The following is a 13,636-nucleotide window of genomic DNA, read 5'->3' as shown; positions in this document are numbered from 1 at the left end:
AATCTAGCAAAAGGTCTTTGAAAGGGTCTGTTATCAGGTAAAATGGCCTTTTGTCTGCTGTTTTTGCTAGAGGATTCTGCTCATGCCGGGGTGAGGTAGTAAGTTGTATTGTTGTGGGGTGTAGGGATTTTAGGCCCCAATTAGAAGATAACTATACAACTTACTACTTTCCCTAGTGTGGGCATATTCATACTTAGTCTTGGCACTCTTTCCTCCATCAGAGTTGTAGATGTTCCTGGGATAATCAGGACTGGAAGAAAAGGGAGGTGGAAGGGGATAGGTGATATTTAGGGTGAGGCAAATATCATTATAAAGCGACTTGAACTCTCCCCTTCCACCCAGGGCACAGAAAGGATTTAATTTTTAGGATCTACAAAGATTCATATCTCCAGTTCTTGAGACTAAGATAGCACTGTGCCTTAGCCCTCATCCTGGGTATACCAGATCAGCCACAAGCTGTTCCTAGGAACACTCGGGGGCGGGGGAGGAGGGATGTTCCTACATTACTGGCTGGGGTGGGATACTTGTCAGGCCACATGTGCTGATTGAGTGGCTCCCTGGGTTCTTGGCTGATTGTCCCTTAACACCCCCATTGTTATTCTTTCCGAGAAAGATGGGACTCCTATGCCTGACAGCTACCCAACAACCCCATCTTCAACTGACGCAGCTACGTCTGAGTCCAGGGACACCCTTGTCACTCTGCAGCCCTCACAACAGCAACAAACACTCCCTCCCCCACCAGCCTTGGGAGAGATTCCTCAAGAGCTGCAGTCCCCTGCTGGAGAAGGGGGGAGCTCTACACAGCTACTGATGCCTGTAGAGCCAGAGGAATTGGGTCCCACAAGGCCAAGTGGAGAAGCAGAAACAACTCAGATGGAGTTGTCCCCAGCTCCTACTATAAGTGAGTAGAATTTCAAGATTTGGGTGTGGGGTGAGGGGTGATATAACAGGAAGGAAGAATGGACATCTTTGGGGTTTCTCTTTACTCTTCTTAAAGAAATAATAGAAGCTTAGGTCCTCAAAGAGTAGGGTCTCAGCTTGCATGTTTGCTTTCTTAGCTAAAGTTGAGATTTCTTCTCTGTGGACTCAAGTGATCATATAGCTGAGTGTCTAATGATACAGGTGATGATGCCAACAGTTTATTGAGGTAATCACTTTTCCTGGGCTATCATGGCAGGCCTGTTACTTCTTTAAAAACAACCCTCCTGGGGCACCTGGCTGGCTCAGTCGGAAGAGAATGCACCAACTCTTGACCTGGGGTTGTGAGTTTGAGCCCCACATTGAGGGTAGAGATTACTTAATAATAATAAATAAATAAATAAACTTTCAAAACAAAAACAACCATCCAAAGTAGGTATTGTTACCTTCATGAATAAACTGAAACACACATGAGATTATGAGCCGAAAATCATACAGTAAGTTATTGAGCTGAGATAAAAATTCAGATCTGTGTGACTTTAAAGCTTGCTCTCCTTCAACATCCTTTACAGATGGCAAGCACATGACCTCTCCGCCCCCCCCCCCCACACACACACATATATCTCTCCCATCCTGGCAAATACCATTTATATCATGGCAGTGTTTTCCACTGGTTTGAAGTGGGGCCTCAAAATTCTTCTCAGCAGTGTTCCAACAGGGTAAATTGAAACCTGTTTGTTATTCCTGCTCCGTACCATGCTGCCTGTGATATGCTCTGGAAAAACCTTAAGGTGTAGGTGTTTTTTTCTTTCAAGGAGCTTTCTTTAGATAAACAGAACCAAGGTGCGCGAACAAATGATGTCTACAGGGAATCTGAAAGTGACAGACTCCCTTACCTGAGGTGCCTAGGGAAAGGTTTTTCACAGGCATACCTGGAACACCATGAGGATTTGGGCTGAGCTTTATAAAGCATATGACATTGAGGGGGAATGTCAGGCCAGCAAGATGGTAGAGAAGTGAGAGGTCTAATCTGGCTGCATCTTAATCCGGCCCCCTCTTCTAGGCAGAGATCTAACCTCTCCATGTGACTTCCTCCTAGCCTCTCTTTCCCCAGAGAGAGCTGAAGATTCTGATGCGCTGACAGCTGTCAGTAGTCAACTGGAAGGCTCTCCCATGGACACCAGTAGCCTGGCTTCCTGTACCCTGGAGGAGGCTGTGGGTGACACCTCAGCAGCTGGCAGTTCCGAGCAACCCACAGCAGGCAGCTCCACTCCTGGGGATGCCCCACCTGTTGTGACAGAAGTGCAAGGCAGGGGCGATGGGTCAGGGGAACCTACCCAGGCCCCTGAGGACAGGTAAGCATTGTGTGAGCAAGAGGAAGGCAGGATGTGATGGTGGGTATTTCAAGCCACATGCATACTTGTTACCTATTGCACAGGCTTGGTGCACTGGGGAAATCAACCTGGCTTCTGTGAGAAAGGGGTATTATAGGAGTATTTTATAAATGGGAAAACATTAATATGAAGGACAACCTGAAAATTATTTTCTTCAGCTCTCCCCCTGCATCCTCTGAGAGTTCTTCCACCAGAGATTCTGCTGTGGCCATTTCTGGAGCAGATTCCCGGGGAATCCTAGAAGAGCCTCTGCCTTCAACAAGCAGTGAAGAAGAAGATCCCCTTGCAGGTGAGCTCCATGTGTGCTTAGGCAGGCCATCCTGGGGTTATTTAGGCTTCCAGTAGCCTTTGGCATGGAAATGGCCACCAGTTAAATGGTTCCATCCAGATGGAAGGTGGTATACATATGGGAGGAGGACCAGCAGTAAGGGGGTGCTGATGCTGCATGATGGAATGAGCCCAGGCTTTGGAGTCAAACAAATTTTAGCTCAGGTTACCCCCTCTGCAGCCACCTACCTTCAGAACATGGGACTATTACTTAACTTCTCTGATCCTCATCAGTACTGAGGGGGGTTGATAATAGCTACATGGTAGGGTCTTGGTGGAGTTTAAGTGACAGCATACACACAGACTCTGGCACATATAAGAAGAGCTGTTCTAGCCTAGGGAAGGTGAGTGGGCTCTCTTTATGTCCTCTGTCCTATGCGTGCATTGAGGACAAACAAGGCTCGTTTCCCTCAAACAAGGCCATGGGTCTCTTTACTCCAAGTACATCTTAAGCGTTGGTAGAGATGGGAGTCCCTTCACATCTTGCGCCTCCCCTCAGGTATTAGTCTGCCCGAAGGTGTGGACCCCTCTTTTCTGGCTGCTCTGCCTGATGACATCCGCCGGGAAGTCCTGCAGAACCAGCTGGGTATCCGTCCACCAACTCGGACTGCCCCTTCAACAAATAGCTCAGCTCCTGCAGTGGTGGGGAATCCTGGTGTGACCGAAGTGAGCCCTGAGTTCCTGGCTGCCCTGCCTCCAGCCATCCAGGAGGAAGTATGTGAGCAGGGAGCTGGTGGGGCTAGGCAGCCTAGCTGTGGGTGTGCCCCCATTCACTTCTTCTGCTCCGTAGGTATTGGCACAGCAGAGAGCTGAGCAGCAGCGACGGGAATTGGCACAGAATGCCAGCTCAGACACCCCCATGGACCCTGTGACCTTCATCCAGACCTTACCCTCAGATCTGCGCCGTAGTGTACTGGAGGACATGGAGGACAGTGTGTTGGCTGTGATGCCACCTGACATTGCCGCTGAGGCTCAAGCCCTGAGGCGAGAGCAGGAAGCCCGGCAGCGACAACTCATGCATGAGCGGCTCTTTGGCCACAGCAGCACCTCTGCACTCTCTGCCATCCTCCGAAGCCCGGGTACAGAGGGAGGCAAGTGGGAGGGCTCTGAAACATTTGGCTTTGGCCACATGAAGCTCTGTTGTTCCCCTTTCTGTTATTGAACGCAGCTCACCACCCACCTCCCCGGTTTCAGTTTCCTTTTTCTTTCCTTCCAGCTTTCACCAGTCGCCTCAGTGGCAACCGTGGAGTCCAGTACACTCGCCTTGCTGTGCAGAGAGGTGGCACCTTCCAGATGGGGGGTAGCAGCAGCCATAACAGGTACCTTTGTCTTTTTTGACCTTGCCATACCACCTCTTCTATCTATTGCTAGTCCAACTTCCTTAATTTATAGGTGGAGAGACTGGATGACCTCTCTAGGATATTGCCTTGAATGAGAAGGGGAGCCAGATCTTTGGACTCCCTCTTCAGGAAGCCACATTTTTGGGTTGGTGTAGCTACCATAGACCATAATCACAAAGTAAGGCAGACTGGCAGCAGGTGCTAGCTGTGGTTGTAATAAGGAAAGCCACTTCCCTAGAGCTTATAACATCTAGGCTGTGGAAGAAGAGTTCATTACTACCCAGGCTGAAGCACACTGCACCCAACATGCCAAAATGTAAAGGGAGTGATCAGTCCTAATGAGGCAGGCAAATCCCTGGTAGTCTAGAGAAGACAGGAAATAAGCCTTGTTTTTTTTTTAAGACCTTAAGTGCAGTCTGATTTTGCCAATTGATAATACAGACATTGTGTGATGTAGGGCAAGTGACTTAACCTGTTTGAGCCTCTTATTTGTCATCTCAAAAATGGGCAATTCTTTGGTCTTTTCAGCAGCCCCATACCAGCTTGTCTGGATTGTGGAGTACTTGGTACCCAGGAGATACACAAGAGGGCAGCTCTTGCTCTTACTATTAAGAACCCTTAGACTAGACACCCGCCCTTCTTACGCCTCCTTGGAGGTATGCAGCTCATTCCCCTTCCCTAGGCCTATACCTGATCTCAAAGCTCTAGCTGAAGTATTACTAGAAACCATGCTCTGTTCTAGGCCTTCTGGCAGTAATGTGGACACTCTCCTCCGCCTCCGAGGACGGCTCCTCCTGGACCATGAAGCCCTATCCTGTCTCCTGGTCCTACTCTTCGTGGATGAACCAAAGCTTAATACTAGCCGTCTACACCGAGTACTGAGAAATCTCTGCTACCATGCCCAGACCCGCCACTGGGTCATCCGCAGTCTGCTCTCCATTTTGCAGCGCAGCAGTGAGAGTGAGCTATGCATTGAAACACCCAAGCTCTCCTCAAGTGAGGAGAAGGGCAAAAAGTCAAGCAAAAGCTGTGGGTCAAGCAGCCATGAGAACCGGCCCCTGGACCTCCTACACAAGATGGAATCTAAGAGCTCCAACCAGCTTTCCTGGCTCTCAGTATCCATGGATGCAGCCCTAGGCTGCAGGACTAATATATTCCAGATCCAACGTTCGGGGGGTCGCAAACATACCGAGAAGCATGCAAGCAGTGGCTCCACTGTCCACATCCACCCCCAGGCTGCTCCTGTTGTCTGCAGACATGTTCTGGACACGCTCATTCAGTTGGCCAAGGTGAGGAACTTGAACCCAACGCTGGGGGATGGAAGAGGGGTCACAGCCTAGATGAAATCTGAACTCTGAGGAAGCTAGCAGGTCTTTCTTCACTGTTAGTGCTGAGGTCTGTATTGTTTCTGGGAGTTGTCCAGTAAATAATTTTGTGGAGTTTTTTGTTTTCACTTTTTACAGTTTTTGTGCATTACCTCATTTGGTTATCAAAACAACTCTCAGTGGTCTGTATGATTCCCATTCTACAGATGAAGAAGCTAGGGTACAGAAATTTTTAGTGGCTTTGTCACATGACTAGTACGTGAAGAGGCTGGACCTAGAGCTTAGTTCAGTATTCTTTTTTTTTTTTATAAGATTTTTTTATTTATTAGCACGAGCGGGGGGGTGGGGGCAAAGGAAGAAGCAAACTCCCCACTGAGCAGGGAGCCCGACATGGGGCTCAGTCCCAGGACCCTGGGATCATGACCTGAGCCAAAGACAGACACTCGACCAGCCGAGCCACCCAGGCACCCCTGCTCAGTCTTCTTTTTAATAATCATTGCTGCTGTTTGTTGAGGGCTTGCCTTGCCAGGCATTATGCAAAAATACATTCTCTCCTTTAATCTCGATAATTTTTTGATATAGCATAATTGTGCTCCCCATTTCATAAGTACGGAGATTGATGCTCAGAGGTTAGCTAATCATCTCCCTATAAAGCCCTTGTTTGCTTCTCTGGGCCACTTCACCATCAGTTAGATAAAAGTCCTGCATGACATCTCTCCCGTGTCATCAAAGCAATTCAGAGGAGTGGAGTGTCTAGGAACCAGTTGTCTTTCCTTGTCAGGAAAATCTGTTTTCTGTGTAGACCCCCTAGACCAAGCCTGTCCTTCTTTTGCCGGCAGGTATTTCCCAGCCACTTTACACAGCAGCGGACCAAAGAAACAAACTGTGAGAGCGACCGGGAGAGGGGCAGTAAGCAGGCCTGCAGCCCATGCTCTTCACAGTCCACCAGCAGTGGCATTTGCACAGACTTCTGGGACTTATTGGTAAAACTGGACAACATGAATGTCAGCCGGAAAGGCAAGAACTCTGTGAAGTCAGTGCCAGTGAGCGCTGGTGGTGAGGGGGAAACCTCCCCATACAGCCTTGAGGCCTCTCCACTGGGGCAGCTCATGAACATGTTATCACACCCAGTCATCCGCCGGAGCTCTCTCTTAACTGAGAAACTCCTCAGACTCCTTTCTCTCATCTCAATTGCTCTCCCAGAAAACAAAGTGTCGGAAGCACAGGCTAATTCTGGCAGCAGTGCTTCCTCCACCACTGTTGCCACCTCAACCACATCTACCACCACTACCACTGCCGCCTCCAGCACGCCCACTCCCCCTGCTGCAACCACCCCTGTCACTTCTGCTCCGGCTCTGGTTGCTGCCACGGCTATCTCCACCATTGCCGTAGCTGCTTCAACCACGGTGACTACCCCCACGACTGCTACCACTACTGTTTCAAGTAAGTGTGGATGTAGGCTGGGAGCTTTTGGGTATGGACACCCACCTCACCCTCCACTCCCCCATCCAGGTATTCCTCCCTAAATGATACCAGTTGGCTTGGTTTGTGTTTGCAAGAGCCAAATGTGTTCATTCTTATCCTCCTCAGTCCCAGTTCTCTCTCTCCATCCTTCTCCTCCCTACACCCATCCACCCACCCACACAGACACTTGTGAAGACCAGCAGGCATTCACTGAATGTAGCTTCCCTAGGCTAAGCACCAAAAGGAGAAGAGAAAGTCCCTGTCTTCAGAGAACTCCCAGCCTTTCCAGCCTGGTTGAGGGAGCCAGTCTCAGGAAAAAGTTTAAGAGCAGTCAGGATACCATGTGAATCAGGGTAGAATAGCCAAGCTATCCTAGGAAGTAAAGGGAACGAGCCCTACAGCAGACTGGTAAGAATTATTTGAAAAAAGGTTTTGAAAAGGGGGTTCTAATGGTAGGGAACCAGTTGAGAGATGTTTGAGATTCTTTGTCTTTTTAGAAGGTACAGTCATGAGAGTCCTTGACATCCCCAGTCATTTGGATTTGGTGGGTGGTTTTTCATTTGTACTACTTTTCCATATTAAAGGCTTGGACAATTTAGTGATTGATGGTTCTGGCATGTGAGTTTTAGAGACTTACAGTGTTCCATCTGATTCCTCAAAGCTTCTACAACTACTAAGGCCAGCAAATCTCCAGCAAAGGTGGGTGATGGGGGCAGCAGCAGTGCAGACTTTAAGATGGTATCCTCTGGCCTTACTGAAAACCAGCTACAGCTTTCTGTGGAGGTAAGTCCAAGCTCTTCTGAATTCCCAAGATTGGGGGAGAAAGGGTAGATGGGAGTAGATAAAGTTTTAGTTCTCAAGTTGAGGCTTACTCCTTCTCTCTTCTTTTTCCCAGGTATTGACATCCCATTCTTGTTCCGAAGAAGGTCTAGAGGATGCAGCCAATGTGTTACTGCAGCTCTCTCGGGGGGACCCTGCGACCCGGGACACTGTTCTCAAGCTGCTACTGAATGGAGCTCGCCATCTGGGTTATACTCTTTGTAAACAGATAGGTAATAACAGGAGTAAAAGCATCTTGTCTTTCTGAAACCTTCCACTGGGAGGTCACCTCTTTATGGAAGCCTTCCCTGAATTTTCAGGTTGAATCAAACTTCTCCGTGCTTCTGTAGCACAGCCCCTATGCTCTCCTCTGTTGCAACACTGATAATACTGGGTTGTCATCTGTTTTCCTCTGCTCAGTTGTTCATGGAGAGCAAGGCTGGGCCTCTCTCTACATTGCCAGTGCCTGGCACATGCCTTGTAATCAGTGCTTTAGTAAAGGAAAATGAGCACATGTAGGACCAGCAGTGCTCTTTTGCGTCTCCATTCTGGGCACTTATAAGAGCCCTACGATGAGCCTGCTGAGGCAGCTTCACCACCTCAGAGATGCACCTGCACTTCACTTAGGCTCAAGAATTGGGAGTCCAGATGGTAGGTACCCTCTGCCTTTGTGCAGTTGTGAGGGTACAAAAGTTCTAAGAACACTTGCAAATTGTCTCGTTTCAATCTTCCTGTTGTTACCAAGAAGAAAACTAAAACCCAGGGTGATAAAGTGATTGAATTGAGTCGAGCCGGATTTTCTTTCAGCAGAGAGAGTCTGTTTGCTCTCTCCCACCCCATCCCAATCATGGATCTCCCTAGATCTTGGCTACCTTAGTTATCTCCTTCGCACAAATGTGCCTGGAGCTGAGGTGATAAGGGTACTGGTTAAACTTGTATGACCCAGGGTATTATTGTTACATGAGAACTATATGGTTCTTGCAGAAGGAATTTGGCCAGTCTCTGACTTTCCTTGACTCCTACCATTCAACACCCATGGGCCAGGCGATGTCCTCCCTACTCTACTGCAGTTATCTCCTAATTCTCAAAGCTGCCTTGTGAGGTTAAGCAATATTAATGTCATTGTTAAGATAGATAAATGAACTGGGAGAGGGGATTGAGCATTTTGCCTGAGATCGCCACAAAAACCTCAGAAGTTCAAAAACCAACACTTTTTCCCCTCTGCACTGGGCTGCATTTTGTGGAGATTCAACAAATTCCTGAAGCGCAGGGTGTATTGGTAGTCTCTGGATCGTTGATGAATGAACACACATAGTAAGGTGAACAGCAAAATTCCTGCTCACTCCAGATTCTCTGCAGCTGAGCAAAGAAGATAGCCTGGGCAGGTTTCTTGGAAAGGTTTGGCTTTCAGCTGCTTCACTAGGGGAGTCTCTGAACATTTGCTGGCTCCTCTGCCTGACCAGGTACACTTCTGGCTGAGTTACGGGAATACAACCTAGAACAGCAGCGACGAGCCCAGTGTGAGACCCTCTCTCCTGATGGCCTGCCTGAGGAGCAGCCACAGACCACCAAGCTAAAAGGCAAAATGCAGAGCAGGTGGGTGGTTGCCACCCATTTGGCTGTGGGGCTGGAATCTGGGGTATTCTAAAAGGTGGCTCTTGCAGGTTTCCTGGTTATTGTTGTCCCCCCCCCGGGCAGATTTTTTATCTGTCCTATACATACTTGACCTTATTTTTTCCCACTTGCGGGATTTCCTTCTGAGATTCTTTAACCCTCTGGTTGACACCAAAAAGCCCTACTGACTCTGGATGTTTATGCGTTGATGCTGTCAGTATACGCAAGCCACTTCTACACTATCCAGGTTTGACATGGCTGAGAATGTGGTAATTGTGGCATCTCAGAAGCGACCTCTGGGTGGCCGGGAACTCCAGCTGCCTTCTATGTCCATGTTGACATCCAAGACGTCTACCCAGAAGTTTTTCTTGAGAGTACTGCAGGTCATCATCCAGCTCCGGGACGACACACGCCGAGCTAACAAGAAAGCCAAGCAGACAGGCAGGCTAGGTATGGAACTGGAGTGTCCAGTTGAGGGGCAGGGTTGGTGGTGGCAAACTCAGAGTCCCTGGAGGGCGGGACTTAATGTCATGTCTCCATCCTGCTTAACTTCTCCAAAAAAGGAAGTGATGATCCTTTCCTAGGCTGTTGATGGCTGCGTTCTGTATCTCACTCGAGCTGTCTGCATAGGAAATTCATTAGGGCAAGTGAGAATTAAGGGGGAGTGGAAATCCGGCAAAGAAATTGGGGGCAGATCTTTTGTTGAACAAGATTTAAGGCACTGAGTGTGTCTCCTTTCTGCTTCTTTGATCACTCCTGACTAAAACATTGCAGCCATGTTGCCTCAGCTGTGGCCTGCCAAATCCTACCTCTTTCCTCCTGTCCCACAGAACCCTCTCCACCTGCCACTATCCACCTGCCTAGCACCATGTCCCCTGCCCTTACTTGTAATGGTAACTCTTAGTGCCTGGTGAAGTGCACTCTGAAGCTGCCTGAGCTAAAGCTCAAAGACTTCAGCAAGATGCCCTGTGGCAGTCCAGGAGATGGGAGAGAGAATATTGGGCATTCCCTCTTTCTACTTAAATCTTACCTTCTTTTTTCTTTCTCCCAGGTTCTTCCGGTTTAGGCTCAGCTAGCAGCATCCAGGCAGCTGTTCGGCAGCTGGAGGCTGAGGCTGATGCCATTATACAAATGGTACGTGAGGGTCAAAGGGCGCGGAGACAGCAACAAGCAGCAACGGTTAGCATGATGCCTGTGGCCCCTCATTCATTTGTCTCTCTCCCCTCCCCCACCACATCGTCAGTGGGGTTTCACTGCCCCTACCTTGTATGCTTTTGCATTAAGTTTGCTATATGAATGCTTCTGGACAACAGGGTTACTTTCTGTTGTTTTCTCTACTGTTTGTTCATTGTTTTGGATTGATATGATTTAAAGCTTGGCCATCATACCCCACTCCCAGCTATCCAGTCAACATGTGGCGCTTTTGCAAACTGCATAATGCTTAGTGTCTGGGTTCTGAGGGGATGTGGGATGAAGATTTTTTCAGTCTCATGGAATAATGCAAGTACATCAGGAATCCTGCCCTTGAAATTCCCCCAAGCTTGGTATACATCCCATGCAGCCTCTTCTAGGCTATGGCTGGTCCGTCTACCCTGGCCTCTGCTTCTGTTCTCCATACTCTCTTGGTACCTTGGCACCTAGGCACTCAGGCACTTTTAGGAAGAAACCTTCAGGTTCCTAGATAGCCAACTCCTTGTTGGGATCCCACCACAGAGTGGCTACGGGAAAAGCCTGGCATCATGTATGTATGCTGTGGCACATTCTCATTGTTTTCCTGTCCTTGCAACATGCAAGTCACCTTCCCAAGATCCAGGAAATAAAGGTATCCTGAGGCCTGGTTTTTCTTTGTATATGATTACTACTACACAGTATGATTTCATTGAGCATGCTGAGAACATTGTAGAATTTGAGGGCTGTGACTCCCAACAGGGTAGAAAGGAAAAACAACTATTATTCTGGAGTATCTTCTGCCCCGTCTTTCCCATACCCAAAAGGACAGATGTTGGCTTTGTGAATAATCTCACCCATCAAAGGTTGTCCCTTATCTTCCCTTTTCTGAACAAACAGAAACAGAGAGCCAAACCTATAGTCTGCTCACCTGAGTTTTATATACCTCTGTGTGTGTGTGTGTGTGTGTGTGTGTGTGTGTGTGTGTGTGTGTGTATACATACATGTAATCTGTCCCCAAAAAAAGTCTTCAAGTTTGTATCCAGAAGGCTGGTGTCTGACTTAGACATAGGTCTGGAGTAGAGTGGAGGCATTGCAGGCATCCACGGAGTTTTTTGGAAAAGTTCGCTAGCTCAGGGTGGAGGACAGCAAAGGAGGTGGGAAGTCCATTCTTTTGTTCTAGAAAGCTACAGAGTGTTTTGACCAGATAAAGGAAGCTTTATCTTTACAAGCTTTCCAAGCTTATGGTGTGTGAGAAGGGGTAGAGCCAGCCTCTAGCCTCTCCCTGAGGAAAGCAGAGTTGCACCCTTTTATGTGACTTTGTCTCCCTTTTATCCAGTCGGAGTCAAGCCAGTCAGAGGCCTCTGTCCGGAGGGAGGAGTCACCCATGGATGTGGACCAGCCATCTCCCAGTGCTCAGGATACTCAGTCCATTGGTCAGTACTACTTCCTATTTCCAGTGCAGCAAAAGAGAGAGCTAGTCTTCATGGAATGTCTGCTGGATCCCTTGCTCTCTACATACATAAGCTCAGTGTTTTCCAGTTTATTCCAGCGAACGCTGGTTTTTGTAAATGTTAATAGGCGCTTACCAACCAAGATCACTGTCCCCACCTCACCCTTTTCAGAGATTTGTAGCATACACACTACAGTTCCTATAGTAAAGAAACTGTGATGTGGTAATGTTAGATGTGGAGACACAGCGTATGTTTGAGTTGTGGCTACCCTGTTTGCCGCCTCTGGGGCTTGAAGCAAACCTCTCTTAGCTTCAGTTTCCATGTTTAAAATAGGAGTGTTCATAGTTAGGATTGAACAAGTTAACACACGTGCATATATATAGCACTTAAAGCAGAACCTGGCACACAGTGGATGCTATTAGTAGCAGCATTTCTCAAAGTTAATTGTATGTAGAATACTTTCTGATGCCCTCTTAACACATTTCTGTAGAATAGTGTTGGCATAGGACATCCATTTTTGAAATATGTTAAATCATTTAATAATCCATAGGTTCTCTGAGAGCTAATGAGGCAATGAGTAAACCAGCACTGTCTGGTAGAACTTCAGTAGTCACTAGCCACATATGGCTATTGAGCACTTAAAATGTGGCTATTGCAGCTGAGGAACCAAAATTTTTATTGTATTTATTGTATTTGATATAAATTTAAATGTCATCCAGTGTAGGACTAGAGCTTGCTTTCAGATGTTGGTTAGTATTGCTTAGTAGCCAGTGGGCCAGTTTACTTGATCTGTCTAATGGCCTGCACATTTGGTCTGGGAAAAAAGCTAAATGAAGGAAAAAAACCTCAAAGGCTTTCTGTCTCTCCTCTGTGTTGCCTGTAGGCTCAGATGGAACCCCACAAGGGGAGAAGGAAAAGGAGGAGAGGCCACCTGAGTTACCCCTGCTCAGTGAGCAGCTGAGCTTGGACGAGCTGTGGGACATGCTGGGAGAGTGTCTAAAGGAACTGGAGGAATCCCATGACCAGCATGCGGTGCTAGGTGAGTTGTGGCCTTTGGGCCAAGGTCCCAACCCACTGATCTGCTCTGGGGCCCTCTCTGCCCGCTTAATTTGCTTCCTTCCAGATCACCCTTCTCTCTCACTGTCTCTGTAATGAGAATTCAAAGAAGAGTTGTTTTTTCTCTCACTTCAGTATCAGAAAAAAAGATTTGCCTTCTCTTTTAGTAGCTGGTATCTTTTCACTTTTTAGACCAGGGGAATCTTTATAACCGGTTGCCTATTCCATTTTTCTTTAGTTTCAAGGAAGGTCAGACTTCCTCTGTGGCTTCATTTTTCTTTGCTACCATTGTATTTGTCCTATAAGTTTTCATTATTTCTTCTTCCATATTGTGTTTCTGTAATTTGATTATGAAGGAGAAGAGGTTTGTATGTTGAAGTTTCTAAAGTAAAATATCATTTCCCTGTCATTCCTACCCCCAGTGCTACAGCCTGCCGTCGAGGCCTTCTTTCTGGTCCATGCCACAGAGCGGGAGAGCAAGCCTCCTGTTAGAGACACCCGTGAGAGCCAGCTGGCACACATCAAGGACGAGCCTCCTCCACTCTCTCCTGCCCCCTTAACCCCAGCTACTCCTTCCTCCCTTGACCCATTCTTCTCCAGGGAGCCCTCGTCTATGCACATTTCCTCAAGCCTGCCCCCTGACACACAGAAGTTCCTTCGCTTTGCAGGTACAGGGAGCTCTTAGGCCCGCAGTTAAAAAGGCTTCATTTTTTACAGAGTCATTTCATACACTTTGTTCTTAGCTATTTCGTGGGGGA

General features: G+C 47.8%; 1 protein-coding gene across 14 annotated transcripts in view; it reads left to right on the top strand.

The window, feature by feature from the left end:
- The window catches only part of HUWE1 (HECT, UBA and WWE domain containing E3 ubiquitin protein ligase 1), a 164,038-nt gene that overhangs the window by 144,879 nt on the left and 5,523 nt on the right, over positions 1-13,636 (top strand). For 10 of the 14 annotated variants that reach the window (XM_034649608.1, XM_034649610.1, XM_034649619.1 and 7 more), the window contains 16 exons: positions 614-901; positions 2,018-2,273; positions 2,471-2,601; positions 3,139-3,353; positions 3,430-3,730; positions 3,856-3,958; positions 4,722-5,268; positions 6,144-6,747; positions 7,430-7,551; positions 7,664-7,820; positions 9,051-9,183; positions 9,449-9,651; positions 10,253-10,380; positions 11,708-11,804; positions 12,706-12,861; positions 13,301-13,546. In XM_034649608.1, coding sequence (XP_034505499.1) covers positions 614-901; positions 2,018-2,273; positions 2,471-2,601; positions 3,139-3,353; positions 3,430-3,730; positions 3,856-3,958; positions 4,722-5,268; positions 6,144-6,747; positions 7,430-7,551; positions 7,664-7,820; positions 9,051-9,183; positions 9,449-9,651; positions 10,253-10,380; positions 11,708-11,804; positions 12,706-12,861; positions 13,301-13,546 — 3,687 coding nt within the window. The remainder of the gene's footprint in view (positions 1-613; positions 902-2,017; positions 2,274-2,470; positions 2,602-3,138; positions 3,354-3,429; positions 3,731-3,855; positions 3,959-4,721; positions 5,269-6,143; positions 6,748-7,429; positions 7,552-7,663; positions 7,821-9,050; positions 9,184-9,448; positions 9,652-10,252; positions 10,381-11,707; positions 11,805-12,705; positions 12,862-13,300; positions 13,547-13,636) is intronic. The other 4 variants (XM_011234250.3, XM_034649617.1, XM_034649612.1 and 1 more) reach the window with 2 other exon arrangements.

The sequence above is a fragment of the Ailuropoda melanoleuca genome, chromosome X (assembly GCF_002007445.2).
Source record: "Ailuropoda melanoleuca isolate Jingjing chromosome X, ASM200744v2, whole genome shotgun sequence".
NCBI lineage: Eukaryota > Metazoa > Chordata > Mammalia > Carnivora > Ursidae > Ailuropoda > Ailuropoda melanoleuca.
Note: the sequence above shows the minus strand (reverse complement) of the source record. Positions and strands in the feature narration are given on the sequence as shown.